The sequence below is a fragment of the Plecotus auritus genome (assembly GCF_963455305.1).
Source record: "Plecotus auritus genome assembly, chromosome: 7".
Taxonomy (NCBI): domain Eukaryota; kingdom Metazoa; phylum Chordata; class Mammalia; order Chiroptera; family Vespertilionidae; genus Plecotus; species Plecotus auritus.
Window position 1 is genome coordinate 44520179 of NC_137774.1, and position 17094 is coordinate 44537272.

The 17094-nt window shown below is 49.1% G+C and overlaps 2 protein-coding genes across 2 annotated transcripts; both read left to right on the forward strand.

The window, feature by feature from the left end:
* The first annotated feature begins 1319 nt into the window (after nt 1-1319).
* LOC308254353 (polyunsaturated fatty acid lipoxygenase ALOX12) lies at nt 1320-13804 on the forward strand. Its single transcript, XM_080680330.1, has 14 exons — nt 1320-1530; nt 2039-2240; nt 3610-3691; nt 3786-3908; nt 4025-4128; nt 4475-4635; nt 5756-5899; nt 6723-6932; nt 9797-9883; nt 10086-10255; nt 10729-10850; nt 12847-12947; nt 13057-13227; nt 13349-13804. Exons 1-14 carry the CDS (start codon nt 1396-1398, stop codon nt 13526-13528), a joined length of 1992 nt encoding a protein of 663 aa, XP_080536456.1. The 5' UTR covers nt 1320-1395; the 3' UTR covers nt 13529-13804.
* A 1459-nt stretch (nt 13805-15263) lies between these two features.
* On the forward strand, nt 15264-17045 carry RNASEK (ribonuclease K). Its single transcript, XM_080682027.1, has 3 exons — nt 15264-15574; nt 16229-16305; nt 16727-17045. Exons 1-3 carry the CDS (start codon nt 15497-15499, stop codon nt 16866-16868), a joined length of 297 nt encoding a protein of 98 aa, XP_080538153.1. The 5' UTR covers nt 15264-15496; the 3' UTR covers nt 16869-17045.
* The last annotated feature ends 49 nt before the right edge of the window (nt 17046-17094 follow it).

Consider the following 17094-nt stretch of genomic DNA (forward strand, 5'->3'; position numbering starts at 1 on the left):
AACTGTAATTTTGCTACTGTTAATGAATCGTAATGTAAATATCTGTGTTTTCCGATGGTCTTAGGCTCTACAGCAGCGGTTCTCAACCTGTGGGTCGCGACCCACAGGTTGAGAACCACTAGCAAGGTCACCTAAGACCATCGGAAAACACAGATAATTACATTACGATTCATAACAGTAGCAAAATTACAGTTATGAAGTAGCAACGAAAATAATTTTATGGTTGGGGTCACCACATGAGGAACTGTATTAAAGGGTCACGGCATTAGGAAGGGTGAGAACCACTGTTTGTGTACAAAGTCCCTAGCCAGCACTGGCCCACTCCTGTCCCCTGGTTTCCTCCCCTGAGTGCTGTGAAGGACCAGAAAATAACTGGGGTTGAGTGAGATTAAGACAAGAGGGAAGAAGAAAGAAGTGGAACTTCATGCCTAATAAAAACTGTTCACATATAATTTTTTAGAATTCTGGTAGAGGAAGCAGGCACCATGGTCAGTAAAATTAGGCCATTATAAATATTTACCTGGAATATAGTGAAGGGGAAAAGGCTGCATTCACCTGGAAAGGGCAAAGTTCATGAGAACTGTCCATGTATCCTGGGCCCCTAAGTGACCCCATACTGCACCCTAATACCCGGACCCCTAACACTTCCTCCACCCATTAAGAAGGTCGGACAAAAGGAGGCTCTCACTGCCTGCCTCAATAGGCCTCCTTCAATATCTGGTGTAACTAGGACCCTAGTGCCAGGATGCTTGAAACCAGGTTCAGGGAGAGGCAGGGAGAGGCAGGGAGCAAGTCTTTGAGCTGTTACTTTTCCAGGTTCTAGGCAGCCTGGGAACCTCTGGTCATTTATTGAAGGACTGGGCTCAAAAGCGGTAGAAATCAGGAACTGAAGACTTACGGGACCATAACGGGTCTAGCAGCCCAGCGAAGCCTCCCAGGCTGGCCTTCCATACGTTGGTCACCGCCTTCCCACGGTCCGGGTTCAGAAAAAAGGAAACTTTCCCCTCCGGAAAGGGAAGGCCGACTCACCCCCTCTATCAACTAGCTCTCCAAAAGGCCTGGAGGCCTCGGGAAGCGTCCTCATTCCTGCTCCCTCCAACCTGGAGGCTCTTGGCCTCAGGCCTCGCCAGGAAGTTCAGAGAAGCTCTGCCGCATCCATTCTCTCGGCCTCACCCGGGCGAAGGGCCCCTTTATCTTCCCACAGCAGCTCGAACCAGTAGGCGCTGCCCTTCCCCAGTCTGCTGGGCAGCTGGCAGGTTGGGGCTCGTCTGGGGCGGAGACTTGGGAGCGCCCGAAAGTAGTGAGGAGGGCGGGACCCAGACCCATCTTTGAAGGCCCGAACTGCCTTAGGGCATCTAGACTCACACCAGCGGCCCTGAGCGGCTCCCCCTCGCCATGGGCCGCTACCTCATCTGCGTGGCCACCGGGGCCTGGCTCTTCTCCGGGTCGTTCAACCGCGTGCAGCTGTGGCTGGTCGGGGAGCGCGGGGAGGCGGAGCTGGAGCTGCAGCTGCGGCCAGTGCAGGGCCAGGTCAGCGCGGGTAGCTGGGACCCCAATCCCCGCCGGGCTCACGGCAGGAGGCCGGGGGCGAGTAACAGCGCGAAGGAGCCCATTGGGACTTCCAGGAGTTGGGACGCCTGCCCCTAAGCGGGGAGAGGTGGGGCTGGGCTCAACCCCTTTCTCCCTCCCCCACCGACCGTGGTCCTCGCAGCCTCCACTACTTTCCCAGTTGACCCCAGGCCAGTGTCCTGGGATGAATGGTCAAAGGGAAGGTCCTTCGAGAGCGCTGGCGCGGTGAGAGCTGTGAGTGGACGGGGTAGGTGATGATGCTCAGCGTTCAATTCAAGTCACCCAGGGCCTCGCCCCGCCTTCCAGGTCTTCCCGGTGAGATGGGCGAGATGGGCTTCTGAGACCCACCGCACAGGTGTTGGGAGGAGGCAATGCTGTCCCCGGACTCCACAGAGGACCCCGCACCCTCAGTTAAACGTCCTCTCCCGGGTCCCCACTACTAGTTCTCACTGGGTTCTGGTCCCCACAGGTGGAGGAGTTTGAGCAGGATGTTCCCCAGGACTTGGGGCCACTGCAGTTCGTGAAGTTGCGCAAACACCACTCCCTGGTGGACAACGCCTGGTTCTGCGACCGCATCACCGTGCAGGGCCCAGGAGCCTTGGAGGAGGCCGCCTTCCCCTGCTACCGCTGGGTGCAGGGCGACGGTCTGCTGACCCTGCCCGAGGGCACCGGTGAGGGGCCGCCTCAGGGAAGTGGGTGCAGGGCTTAGGGAGTAGTGGGAGAGGAGGATGGGGGGTGGAGAGGAGGGAGGATAGCACTGAGGATGGTCCTAGAGGTTTGAAAAAAGTGCGTGCTCAGTAGGTTAAGACTGGCCAAGGCAGGCAATGAGGGGAAATTTACACATAAAATTAAAAAGACTGGAAGTGGAACTGGACAGGGAAATGAGTGATATGTGTAGATCCCACCCCCAAGAATGGGTGGTGCAGCCATGCTGGGAAACAGAAGAGCCAAAGTAAAGTGGGAAGGAGATCTCCATGTGACTGGGAACAAGTTAGGACAGGGACAGGTAAGGCTAGCACATGTGACCCCTGAGAGGAGGCAGGGAAGGGAAGCAATAAATGATATGACCATGAAGAGCTGGTTTGGCTGTGACAACATGAAAAGACACCTGTGAGGGCAGGGAGCACACTGACGTGTTGGAATGAATGAGGACAGCAAATATTGAATTACTGTGGGAAATAAGAGACAGGAACACAGAGACAAATGGGGGCGAGAACAGGTAAGGCTGCAAACATTACATATCTGACTTTGATTCAGGTGAGTGTAAGTACTGATAAGAGCAGGAAGAAGTCAGTAAACACGGACTTCCATTGCAAGTCTAGAAAAGATGAAGTCAGGTAAGGAAAGCAAACAGTTTTTGAGAACAGCTGGAAATTAAAATTCACCAAAGCCATATGTCGTAGAAAGCAGGTGTGGGCATAGGGGTGACTAAAATTTTATCACCTTGCCCTAGCCAGTTTGGCTCAGTGGATAGACCCTTGACCAGAATCGGCCTGCGGACCTACGGATCTGGGGTTCAATTCCAGTTAAGGGCACAGACCTTGGTTACAGGCTCCTCCTCGGACCAGGTCCTGGTCTGGACTCAAGCAGGAAGCAACCAATCAATTTGTTTCTTTCATATTGATGTTTCTCTCTGTCTTTCCCTCTCTCTTCCACTCACCCTGAAAATCAATGGAAAAATATCCTCGGGTGAGGATTTAAAAAAAAAAAAAGATTTTGTCACCTTAATCCAGGTGATTTATCCAACCATAGCTATTGATGAAATAGGATCAGGTAGGGAAAGATGAATTAAGGGACAAGAAAATGGTGGCAAACATGACACTTTGGCCTCAAGGCAAGAGATGAGAGCTGAGGTAAGTGAGACCAGGAGTGCAGAGTTGGGATAAATGTGTCTGGGGACTCAATGAACTGAGGCACAGCCAGGGATAAAAGCAACAGAGCACAACTGAACACATGGACTACGATACGAAAAGGACAGTGAGGACAAACAGCACAGGACCACACAAAACTGTGTGGCCAATTGTCTTCATGTCTCCCCAGCCCGCCTGGCAGGAGACAATGCATCGGATGTGTTCCAGAAACATCGAGAGAAGGAACTGAAGGAAAGACAACAAATATACTGGTGACCACCCACCCATATTAGACCCAAGTTTCACCCCCCCTCATCCCCTGCCCCTGCCCACATCACTGACCTGAACCTTGTCCCCATGTCCTAGCTGGGCCACCTGGAAGGAGGGGTTACCCCTGACAATAGCTGCAGGCAGTGAGGATGATCTACCTCCAAATACGAGATTCCATGAGGAGAAGAGGCTGGACTTTGAGTGGACACTGAAGGCTGGGTGAGGAAAAGCCTGGAGCTCAGAGTAGAGTAAGGGCTGGGAGACCCAAGAATGGTGGTAAATAGTGAGGGGCTGAGGAATCAGCAAATGGGTTCATGCCTCAATGCCTGTCCTAGGGCACTGGAGATGGCCCTCAAGCGTGTTTACACCCTCCTGAGCTCCTGGAATCATCTGGAGGATTTTGATCAGATCTTCTGGGGCCAGAAGAGCAATCTGGCTGGTCAGTGATTCCCCTAGGTGTCTATAAACCTGTGATGGCCCCTTTTGATGACCCAACCTTCATACTCCATAGTCCCCAATAAGGCCTTGCCAGATGAAACATCATCTCAGAGAGGGGCTGGATACAGGGCAGTCATATGCCTGAATCCCTGGGGTAGAGCCTGAGGAGGGTTGTGGTGAATATCCTCCTCCTCTTACAGTGGTAAACTCACAATACAGTATACAGATGATGTATTATAAAATTATACACCTGAAACTTACATAATTTTATTAACCAATGTCACCGCAATAAATTCAATTTTTTAAAAAAGAATATCCTCCTCCTAACCTCCACCCTGACCCCACAGAGAAGGTTCACCAGCGCTGGCAGGATGATGAGCTTTTTGGCTACCAGTTCCTCAATGGCGCCAACCCCATGCTGTTGAGACGCTCCACCTCTCTGCCCTCCCGGCTGGTGCTGCCCTCGGGGATGGAAGAGCTTCAGGCCCAGTTGGAGCAAGAACTCCAGGTACACCCTCCCACCCTACATTGTTCTCTCCTTGTCTGTGTGGGGAGCAGTGGTGAAGAGGAGGAACCAAAAGTGGGTCTGGGAAGGGAGGCTGTGGTAACCCTTGTCCTTGGGTGAAGAGTCCTGTGCTGGAAAACAACCAAGAGAGGATAAAACATGTAGGAGAAACTATGAGGAACTCTCAGCATGGACGTGCAAGGTGCATGCAGGTGGGGCCAGAGATGTTAACTGGGACACATTCCCAGTGTTCACGGGCAATAAGAAAGGTGAAGAATGCACTGTCAGCCCAGCAGTGTGGCTCAGTGGTTGAGCATTGACATATGAACCAGGAGGATAGGGTTCAATTCCCGGTCACGGCACATGCCCAGATTGCAGGCTTGCTCCCCAGTAGGGGGCATGCAGGAAGCAACCAATGATTCTCTCTCATCATTGAAGTTTCTCTCTCTCCCTCTCCTTTCCTCTCTGAAATCAATAAACATATATTAAAAAAAAAAATGCACTGCCAGGTGGGGAGAATTGAGGTTTCGGGGAGGAGGAAAGCTGGATACAGAAAAGATGAGCTGGGTGTAAGGCAGATGAACAAAGCAGGATGTGAGCATGTCCATGTGCATGTGTCTGGATTCCGAGGCAATGGTAGTCAGGGAACCTCTGTGGATTACTTGGCAGAGAAGGTGAGATTTGGACAGCGAGTGAAACAGTGTTTGCTGAGCTGATGGGCGCCCAACACAGGGAGCACAACACTGGGGGACGTTGGGGAAGGGGCACAGCCATCTTGACAATGGGAGAGTTTGCAATGCCTACAATGCAAACTGGACTGGCCAGGTTCTAAACCCACACCTGCTACCACAAAGCCTGTACAAGCCATCAACCCACACTAGGTTGTTTCTTCATTTATTTAAAATGAGAGGAATTGGACAAGATGCTCTGGTTTTGCCAATAGAGCTCTGGTACTAATATAGGATAATGGCAAGACACTAGATACATGTCTTTATTTTTAAATTAAATTTATTGGAGTGATCTTGGTTAATAAGATTAAGTATCTTTAAATATCTCCCCCCACCTTTGCCCTGTCCTTGTAGATCTTGAACTCTAACCATGGATATGTTCGACTTTTCCCCAGAAGGGTTCCCTATTTGAAGCTGACTTCATCCTTCTGGATGGAATTCCAGCCAATGTGATCCGAGAAAAGAAGCAGTACCTGGCTGCCCCCCTTGTCATGCTGAAGATAGAACCCAATGGGAAACTGCTGCCCATGGTTATCCAGGTGAGGCACCTGGGGCATCCGCCTCCCAACACTGCTCTCTGTTCATCCAACCTCTGCTCCCAGGGACCCAGCCCTCTGGCTCTTGGTTCCCAAATTCCATCCTCACACAGTGAGACCTGTCCTCATGTCAGTCTTTGCTTACAGCCTGGTTTTCCCTGACTCACCCAACTGGAAGTACCTGTTTAAGAGTCATAATGGCCTCTTGGAGTCTCACCCTGTACTCAGTGGTTCTCAAACTTTAGTGTGCGTTAGAACCACCTGAAGGGCTAGTTAAAACACAGGTTCTGGGTCCACCACCAGATTTTCTGATTCAGTAGATCACGGGTGGGGACTGAGAATTTGCCTTCCTAACAAGTTCCAAAGTGATGCTGATGCTGCTGGTTTGGGAACACACTTTGAGAATCACTATTTACTCTCTCAGTAGCCTTGAGTCTAAATACATATTGTTTCCTGAATATCTTTTCTCCCAAAGTTCTTAACAGTCAGCAAATACTGTCAACTATCTAACACATCCAGCTTCTCCTTTCAATCCCCCCACCCTAACTCAGAACCTCACCACACTTCTCCCAAACCACTGTTAGAATCTCCTTACTGGACTCCTGCTTCTGACTCTCCTGCATTCAACCTGACCATCACGACTCGGCACTCATATGGCCGCACAGCCAGTGAGAGGCAGGGTGGAAGGATCCTCGTTCCTCCTACTAGAGTATAACTTCCTGGAAAAGAATAACCTTACTCAGTCCTCTCTGTTTCCCCCGGAATGGTGACCATAATGTCATTCATAAAGTAGAAGTTCAATAAATGTTCAATTTCTTTTTCCCAGATCCAGCCTCCCAACCCCAGCTCCCCGACCCCATCACTGTTCCTGCCTTCAGATCCTCCACTTGCCTGGCTCCTGGCAAAGTCCTGGGTTCGAAATTCAGATTTCCAGCTGCACCAGCTCCAATATCACTTGCTGAACACTCATCTGGTGGCTGAAGTCATCGCTGTCGCCACCATGAGGTGCCTCCCAGGACTGCACCCTGTCTTCAAGGTAAATCCTCTACCTTGCTCAGACCCAAGATAAGAAATGGCCAATATCAAATGATACTGTAGCAGCAAAAAAAAATTTATATCCATTTATGAAAGAAAAGGAAGACTGTGTCAATATTTTAAGACTTGCATTTTAATTGCATCAAGTCACTTAATGTTTCTTCAGGACATGTTATAAGGGAACCCTCTGAAATTCCAGAGACCTGACAATCTAGCAATGAGCCTGGAGTATTGCTGGACTGTTGTTAGTAAAACAAAATCCTTGCTCCTGTCATAGGAGATTTATTGTTTATCCAGGAAGACAGTGATGCCCATAAGAACCAACCAGTGAATAATATCTGGAACTAGAATTTGAAATCACGAGACAGCCTATAAACACTATAGTATTGGTGGAGAATGTCCCACCCCAACTGAGGAGTCTGCTGTAGGAATTGATCAAAAGGCAAGGAGAGCACCCCAGTAGGTTACTTATACCTGCCCAGGAAATAGGTGGAGAAAGACATGCAGGATGGTTACAGGAATGACAAGAAAACAAATCAAAGACTTGGTGAAGGGAGGAAACAGCAGGTGCACATGACTGGGAATAAAACCAAAGAGAGAAAGGTCACAGGTCTAAGCTGTAACACCTAAGAATCCACTCAGGGGTCCTCAAACTACGGCCCGCGGGCCACATGCGGCCCGCTGAGGACATTTATCCGGCCCTCCGGGTGCCACTGCCTGTCCTGCATAGCAGCCGACTCATCCCGGGCCCGCAGTGCGCATAGGAATTTGTTCATAGTTTTTTTTTTTAAAACTATAGTCCAGCCCTCCACCGGTCTGAGGGACAGTGAACTGGCCCCCTGTTTAAAAAGTTTGAGGACCCCTGGTCCACAGAATGGGTGGGTTGTAATTTTATAAGGGAGTGAGCTCAGTATCTACTGCTAGGCAAAAGGCAGCAAAATAAGACTTGTGCTTGCTTGAAAGTATTCTCAAAATCTTTGTCGTTGTTGTTAATCCTCACCTGAGGATATTTTTCCATTGATTTCTAGAGACAATGGAAGGGGAGGGGAAAAGACAGAGAGGAACATAGATGTGAGAGAGACATATGGATTGGTTGTACACACCTGGGGCCGGGGATGGGGCCTACAACCAAGGTACATGCCCTTGACCGGAATCAAACCCAGGACCCTTCAGTCCGCAGGCCGACACTCTATCCACTGAGCCAAACTGCTAGGGCTATTCTCAAAATCTTGATGACACTTTAGGTATAGAAAACATGGCAGAGAAGGGACAACACTGATACAAGCTTATGAGCAACTGCCAAAAACAGCAAAGTCATGAGAGAAAGCCAGTTTGGAAGCAAACACAAGTTGTTTAGTGTCAGGTCCACGGAGTTTGAAATGTTGGCAAGATATGCAAATGAGTATCTGGGTAAGGAGAACTGAACTGTGTTTCAAGCTGGGGGTTTACACCCTGACCCCAAAACCTGCCCAATAGTAGCTATGGCCTCATTAAGTCTGGGGTAAAATAGACAAGATGGAATCCAGTGTGATTAATAGAATCTTGGATTTTACTGACCTCATGGTGCTCCTGCATCACAGTCTGCTGCTCACCCCCCTTTACTAGTTCATCCCTCTCCACACCTCCATCCGCTCACCAAAACAGCTTCATCTCCTGGCAAACCGCTGAGCTGTTTTCAGGACACACAGGAGAACTAACCTGTAAATGTAGGCAGGCTCTGGATTCAGACTGCCAGCATCTAATCCTGAATCCTGGCCTCAGAACTGACCAGAGGCTTGCTTCAGTGTCGTCGTCTCTAAATGAGGACAACAGGAGCTCCACCGTGGGTTGTTGAAGGATAAAATGACATAACAATGTAACCCAGGCCAGGCCGAAAGCTAGAAAATCCATGAGTTCTTGCAATTGCAATTATTATTACTCTTATTAGGAATTAATTGTCCTCAGGTATCTTCTCTCCTACTGTGGACTTTGGACTTTCTATGACACTCAGCCTCTTTCATCAACTTTCTGAAAAGTTTCAGACTGTGAGCTGCTTTGACATCTTGACACCAGAGGTATCACATTCCCCATGTCCAGCATCAACTCAGATAAATACCAACACTACAGAAGAGCTGTATATAAACTGGGTCGAAATGAACACAAAATAGTCTGAGATAAAAAGAAATGTATATCTTCACGTAGCCCTTTTTAATACCTGAGGAAAGCTATCATTTAAAAAGCTATTAAAAACAGCTGCCTAATTGGGGATGGTGCAGCCCCCGTGTTGCTTCAGTAGGTAGCTTAGAATGCCTCTTTTATTCTGACTAAAGGTATTCACCCCCTAAAAGCCAACTGTGAAGCGACTAGAAGAGTGTGGCTTTGATAATGAGTAGAGGGGTAATTATGAGTTATGAGGATGCAAATGATAGAAGTATAAGAGAAAATCAAAAGGGGCTGATTCTTTAAAATCTAACACTCAAGGTGGAAATAATGAAGATAAATGACAACAGCTGAGACTTGAGGACTTCTGTGTGTACTATACCCTCTTCATACGTCACTCACCTAAGCATGACCACTGCTCCTGTTGGCAGATGAGGTGATAAATAGGGGATGAGACAGATTATTATTAGAGGGTCCATAACCTTGGGCAACGATCGAAGTGTAGATTGAAACCCATGTAGGTCTAGCTCCAGAGCCTGACTCACAGGGGAATAAAGACCATGAGAATGAGTGACCAGAGAAGTAGAAGGAGACCAGCCTGCAAAGGTACTAGCAAGGAGGAAAGCATCAAGAGGACAGGAGGCCACCATGCTGAGTGCCACTCCCTGATAAAGAAGGGCCCAAGCATGTCCTCCATAAACCACCCCTCCAACCTTCTCCATCCAGCTCCTGATCCCACACACCCGCTACACCATGGAGATCAACACACGGGCAAGGACCCAACTCATCTCAGATGGAGGTGTATTTGATAAGGTAAGGAGGTAATGGAATGTGGGGCCGCCTAACTGCTGTCACGTTCAAGATCCCAGAGCAACCTGTGTGAATGCCCTGACCCTTAAACCCAGCAGCCTGTCCCTTTATACTCATGTCTTTAAATGTGAGAACCCCACATCTGAACCCCCCGTACACTATGCTCGGTCTTCTTCCTCAAGGCCTCTAATCTCTTTTGTCCCAGGCTGTGAGCACAGGTGGAGGGGGCCATGTGCAGTTGCTCCGTCGGGCCATGGCTCAGCTGACCTACCGCTCTCTCTGTCCTCCTGACGATCTGGCTGACCGAGGCCTGCTGGGCATCCCAAGTGCCCTCTATGCCCATGATGCTTTACGGCTCTGGGAGATCATTGCTCGGTGGGTGAGAATGGGAGCTGAGAAATGACAATGAAAATGGAACTTTGGCCTGAGGTCAGCATAGGACAAAAGGAACATGAAACAAGAAGGTCCAGACAGGAGGAGCAGAGGACTCAATCCTGGCAGAGTGAGGAGACAGCGAGTAGGGTCTGATAAGGAAGAGACTAGGATGGGGGTAGACAGCCTCGGCTGGGATAGCTGTGGATGGGGAAACTGAAGTATCTGGAAAAATCAGGGTTTTTGTCAGTTTTTGTCCAACTGTGTCCATTTTATCTATCAACCATGTATGGCAATTTCTACAAGTGACCCACATTTCATTCCTTTTTACACTAATGTCTCAAAAAGCAAGTTTTGAAAGATCTATACTCAGGCACAGTAAGAGTGTGTTGGACAGAGGCCACAGAAAAGGATTAATGGTCAGAGGCTAGAGCCTTGTACTCTCAAGGAGCTCAGCTCCCTTCTCCTCTGGGCAGGTACGTGGAGGGGATTGTCCACCTCTTCTACCACGGGGATGACGTCGTAAGAGGGGACCCTGAGCTGCAGGCCTGGTGTCGGGAGATCACTGAGGTGGGGCTGTGCCAGGCCCAGGACCGAGGTGAGATCCCTCCCCAGAGAAGGAAGCTCCTCAGACACGCTGCCCAGAGCTCCTTGTCAGCCTTGCCTTCTGGGGACATGGCCCCAACCCTTCATCCCCCTCTCACCCTCCACACATGAAGCATCTGGATCTCATTCCCACCTCCTAAATCTCAGGACAATCCTACAAACTCAAAGATTATCTTCCTCAAAGACCCTGACCATCAACTTTTATGTCCCTCCCCCTTTCCTAGTCACAGATGCCCCCACCTGCCACAGCATGGGGCTCAGTGGGTCCAGGACCACAGCCAGTGAGGGATCTGGCCAGGCCCTACTGGGGCTCATATCTCTCTTCATAATGTCTATTTTCCTGCCTGAGGATATGAATGAGAAGATTTTCCCACCAAATCCCACAGTGACCCACTCTGGTTTTTCTCTCTTCTCCTTTTGCTACTGTCCAGCACACACAGAGGGTCCAGACATACTGCACACTTTACCGCAGTGCAAGGTCATTTCTAGGTGCAAACACAATACTGTACATGCTTTGGCTCAAACCTAAACTCAGTTCCCTGTCCCTTGGAGCTCACATTCCTTTTGTCAATCTGTTCTCCTCCCACCCCTGCTAGGATCTAGCCACTGGCTTAAGATCTAGTCTTTAGCTTTAGCATACCCTAATTACATTTAACTGCTGGGGAAGAAATTTCCTTTCTTGAGGTCTCCTAGTTCATCCTCCTCTCTCTAGCACACATGGACCAACCTGGACTGCTTCAAATCATCCTTCAGTGCCTGCTCCTCACACTTCACACCAGCATCTCTGCCTCTGTAGGACACCTACAGACATTTACTGGGGAGCCATTGTGGTCAGACCCTGGAGATGCAGTGAGCAATAAACCAATACCTGGGCTCTGAAGGGGCCTCTCCCTGTGGAATCTGAGGCTGCACCATCCCCATCCTCCCAGGACCAAACTCTCTAGGACATCTCCATACTGTTCCTTAGGTCCCACATGCCCCCAAAAGCCTCTACTTCCTCTGCCTGGCCCTGTTTTCCCAAACTATTATCAACTACATTTGGAAAATACAACCTCCACATGTTAACTTTAACCTCCAACTAACTGCCTCTCATTCTCTCCCTCAGTTCTCATAGCTGACTTTTGCCTAATTTTCCCAACAGACTTGTAGAGGAAATATGTTAAGATTAAAAACTGTCAGAAATTAGCAGTCAGGATCCCGAGTTCAAGGTCAGCCTCTGCCTTTTCCCAACTGTGTCCATTTTATCTATAAAAAGAGAGTGATTATATTTGTTTCACTTAACTGATAGGATTATAGGGTGGCCTGGGATAACTTTTGTAGAAAGCCTCTCTTGGCTGTGACTCTAGGAATCCATGACTTCTCTTATTCCTCACCTTATAATTGGGAATAAGGGGAAGCAACCCTAAATTCTTAACCATTTTTTAAGGCAGAAGATATTTGATCACTTAACCCTTTCAGCCCCCAACCCTTCCATAATGACAATAATTATTATTTACTAAGCAGTTATATCAATATTTGATACAGTATCTCATTTAGAAGGTAAGTATCATCCACACTTTATAGGTGAAGAAACTGAGGTCAGAGAAGTTAATTGGCCTAAGGCAGTGGTCAGCAAACTCATTAGTCAACAGAGCCAAATATCAACAGTACAACGATTGAAATTTCTTTTGAGAGCCCAATTTTTTAAACTTAAACTTCTTCTAATGCCACTTCTTCAAAATAGACTCGCCCAGGCCGTGGTTGTGGAAGAGCCACACTCAAGGGCCAAAGAGCCGCATGTGGCTCGCGAGCCGCAGTTTGCCGACCACTGGCCTAAGGTATCCAAACTAGATTGCTTGAGCCTGAACTGAAAATCAGGTCTGATGCAAATATATTTGAATAAATGAACCAACACCCATCAATTCCAATATGCAGACATCCCAAGACATCAACCTTTATTTCTCTCCTCTCATGCTGTAGCCTCTAAATCCTGTTCCTTTCCTCCCCAGGTTTCCCTGTCTCCTTCCAGTCTCTGAATCAACTCTGCCATTTCCTTACCATGTGTGTGTTCACGTGCACAGCCCAGCATGGGGCCATCAACAAGGGCCAGGTATAGACAGATGAAAGCCCAGGTCCCTGAAAGCAAGTGGATACCCAAGGGAGAGATAGGGGTTCAAACCCTAAGTGCCAGGATCCTAGGTTGTACTTTCTTTCCCCAGCTGGACTGGTATGCCTGGGTCCCTAATGCCCCATGCACAATGCGAATGCCCCCACCCACCACCAAGGAAGATGTGACAATGGCCACAGTGATGGGCTCACTCCCTGATGTCCAACAGGCCTGTCTTCAGATGACCATCACATGGCATCTGGGTCGACGCCAGCCAGACATGGTAAGTGAGGACTCTAGAGAAAGAGAAATTATTACGGAAGGGGAACATCAGAGTGAGGGGCTAGGCTCAAGGTGCTTCAGCCTTCAAACTAGAAACTGACTGATTCTTTGTTCTTTCTTAGGTTCCTCTGGGGCATCACAAAGAAAAGTATTTCTCAGGCTCCAAGACCAAAGCTGTACTAAACCAATTCCAAACAGATCTGGAAAACTGGGAAAGGGAAATGACAGCCCGGAATGAGCAACTTGACCTTGCCTACGAATACTTAAAGCCCAGCAACATAGAGAACAGTATCACTATCTGAGCTCTATGGTGCCCCCACCTGGAGACCTTCAGCTCTCCCAAATAAATTCTCTACATCAGTAATCCCACTGGCCCAGGGCAGGGTGGTGGTGGTGGGGAGAGTGGGGTGCTAGGAGAGAGGGGGAGGCAGCAAACCTTTTCTGTAAAAGGCCAAATAAAATTTTTATGGCTTGTAGGCCACACAGACTCTGTCACCACTCAACTCCCATTGTAGCAAATGGGACAATATGAAAATGAATGTGTTCCAATAAAACTTTACTCATGGGCAGTGAAACGTAAACTTCAAGTGTCACAAAATATTCTTTTGTTTTACAACATTTAAAAATACAAAAACTAAACAAACACCCCTGCGCTTTGCTAGAGACGTGCACAGGCTGCAGGCTGAATCTGGCCCTCAGTGGCAGTACCTGGACAAGGGTGACTGATCTGGCCTGAGGCACTGACCCTACTTGCAAACAACCAGAGAATGCTCTCAGGGGTGGGTGGGAATATTTCTTGGAGAAATGAACTACCTCAGCTAATTCTCCTTTCCCAGGAGCTAGATGGCCAACTTAAAAATTCCCAATCCTGTTCTTTTGCAACTTTCCCTCCACCTCTATTCATACACCTACCCCCAAAAGTCCTGGAATAAGAAAGATGCTCCTATAGCAGAATAAAATCTTTTGGCTTCCTTCCCCAAATAATCTCAAACAAAATAGATATGAAATTCATGTCTTAAGGCCACTTTTCCAGCCCCTTAGTACACTGGAGTCTCTACATGTGTCCGAGGTTCTATGTTCTCTCTCACTACCATTTTCAGAACAATATGCACAAAATAAGTGGAAAAGTACCACAAAATTATACTAACCACTGTTTGTTTGTCGTGGGTTCAAAATGACCCCTCTCAGTTATGCTTTGATCACTGTCTTCACTAGACTGGGTACAAACTCAGAACAGAACTGTGTTCTTCAAACATGCATTTCCCTGAATGATTATTACAAACCAGTCTCTTACCAGTGAAGTATACAAACTTTTTCTTTGGAGTGAATGACTTACTCATATTCTTAAAATCGTGTCCCCTACCTTATTCAAAGGGCCTATAATCCGCTTCCTTAGTTTACAGTAGGGAAGCAAAGTGACGTTTTGTATATTTCTTCCTTCACAACCTACCCACAGTCTTCTTTTCCGGCCTAGGCTTTTCCTGACGCCCATATTTTTCCTGGATTTGGTATCACAAACCATTTAGTGTTCCATGTTTGGTAACAAACGTCACTCAAGTATCCCCAATGCCAAGAACGCTCCGCAATTTTAAAGCGTTCTGGCCACAACAGTACGCTTGACCTCAGGAAGTGTCTCTTATTTCCTTGTACTGTGTCAGAATACCTATTTTTAAAGGTAGGGATGAGCGGAGATACAGGCGTTCTCTCTCGACGTGAGTTTCTATGTCCCACCACAGATTGATACCACCCGAAAGTATAGTATCTGAGGGGAAAAGTCGGTTCCAGTCCGCTGCTACTAAGAGCCCACCTCCAAGGTTACCAGGAGCTCTGCGACCTAGACGCTTTCCCCAAAAACCAGCTGCTGGGGGTTCCTCGTCATGTGACCTGCCAACCAGGATCACGTGATGCTCCGGCTCTGTCCATTCCAACCTGGAGAGGGGGGAACCAAGAAACTTTAGGCACTTGCTCTTCCAATACTCGCGCCCCGGATGCTTGGGTCAATACGGGACTCCGAGAGGCTGCTTTGGTTTCAGACACCGCCTTTTACCACCAATGCCTGGAGAAGAGCCAAAGTCGCTCGGTGTCCTCCGCCCGGCGCCCCCCCGCGTGAAGGTTGGGCCCGAGGCCCCGCCCCTCGGCCGACCTCCAGCCTGCTGTCCCCGGCGCGAGCCCCCGAGTTCAGCCGGCTTTCACCGCTCCGGCCCTTCGGGGATTCCTTTCACCGCCTTTCCACTCGGCCCAGTTCTAGGCGACCCCCGACTTCCATCTTCATGGTGTCGCTTCTGTGCTGTGGGCCCAAGCTGGCCGCCTGCGGCATCGTCCTCAGCGCCTGGGGAGTGATCATGTTGGTGAGGGGCTGGCCTGCGAGAACTGGAGAGGACCTGGGGGCCCGGTGTTGGAGGGCTGGGAGGCTAGGAGACTCCAGGCCTTAGAAAGCAGCAGCAGGCGCGGTGGGGGCGGGGGGGAATTAGTCTTTGGAGAACAAGACAGAACTGAGATTGAGAAATAGAGAACTAGAGTGGGGCGGGCTATGGCGGAGAAAGCTGGAGCTTGAAATGGGAGCCCGGGCTGGTAAATTTTGTAAGAGGAAGAAGCGCTGGGTTCCTGAGAGATGCTTAAACTGAATTTTGTTGCCGAAATGTGTAGCTGGGGCCTTGTTTGCCCAGGACTCTACCCGCCCCACTCCAGGAAGAAATAATAAATGCTGATTCCCCCTGATCCCTTCTGCCCTGTCCCGTGAGAATGACGCCTCTGAAGAGGGGAATAATTGGGGGTTCCTGGGTTACTCACTATTTCTGCCCTTTCCCCAGCCAAGTCGTCTCTGTCACCTCTTCAAGCCCTGTTCCAGGTGACTGAGTACGAATCTAGCAACAGCTACCTCTCTTCCCAGTGCATTCTGTTAATTCCCAAACCCAGGTGTTGTGGCAACATTAGAAGTGGAAGGAGTTTAGGAAGTGACCAGCGCAGATGCCTTAAGTCAAAACCTACCCATTCCGTTTCAGATAATGCTGGGAATCTTTTTTAACGTCCATTCCGCTGTGCTAATTGAGGACGTTCCCTTCACGGAGAAAGATTTTGAGTAAGTGTCAAGTGGGAGAGGCTGGGGGTAGGTGGGAGGTGGCTGGGCCTGTGGTCAGAATTCTGGGCGGGGAATTTCAGGAGGCTGGATGCTTGGGGCCCAGTGGCTAGGACACTGGGTGCGGATAACTGCTCTCTTTAGCATACAGTTTGTATAGGTCTTGGTTGTCAGACCTCAGCAGCCATCCTAAACCCACCACTTTAGTTGTGGCTTCTTTACGTATGTTACTTAACTTTCCTGTGCCTCCGTCTCCCTCTGCAAATGGATGCAGTAATAGAACTCACCCCATAGGGTGAAGAAGATTGAATAAGATAATGCACGTAAAAGCAGTTAGAACCCGTCCTAGCACATAGTAAGTACTCTGTAAATGTTGGCTGCTATTAATGTTTCTGACACTTCTCTGCCTAATCCCCTCCCCTAGGAATGGCCCCCAGAACATATACGATCTTTACGAGCAAGTCAGCTACAACTGCTTCATCGCTGCGGGCCTTTACCTCCTCCTCGGAGGCTTTTCTTTCTGCCAAGTTCGGCTCAATAAGCGCAAGGAATATATGGTGCGTTAGAGCACGGCCGCATTTACCCTCTTCAGACCCCTCTTCTATTTAAAGACTCTCCCCGCCCCCTACTGACCCTCATTCTGGGGCCCAGCCCCAGTGGAGGGAGGCTGGGGCTGGCTGTCACTGTCCTTCCAGTCCCCTCGCCTCTTCCCAAAATACAATAAAGAGAAGCTGCTCTCTTAAGCCTGGAGTCTGTGCTTGGGTTGGGAGAGGCGGGCACTGGGGGCTGGAT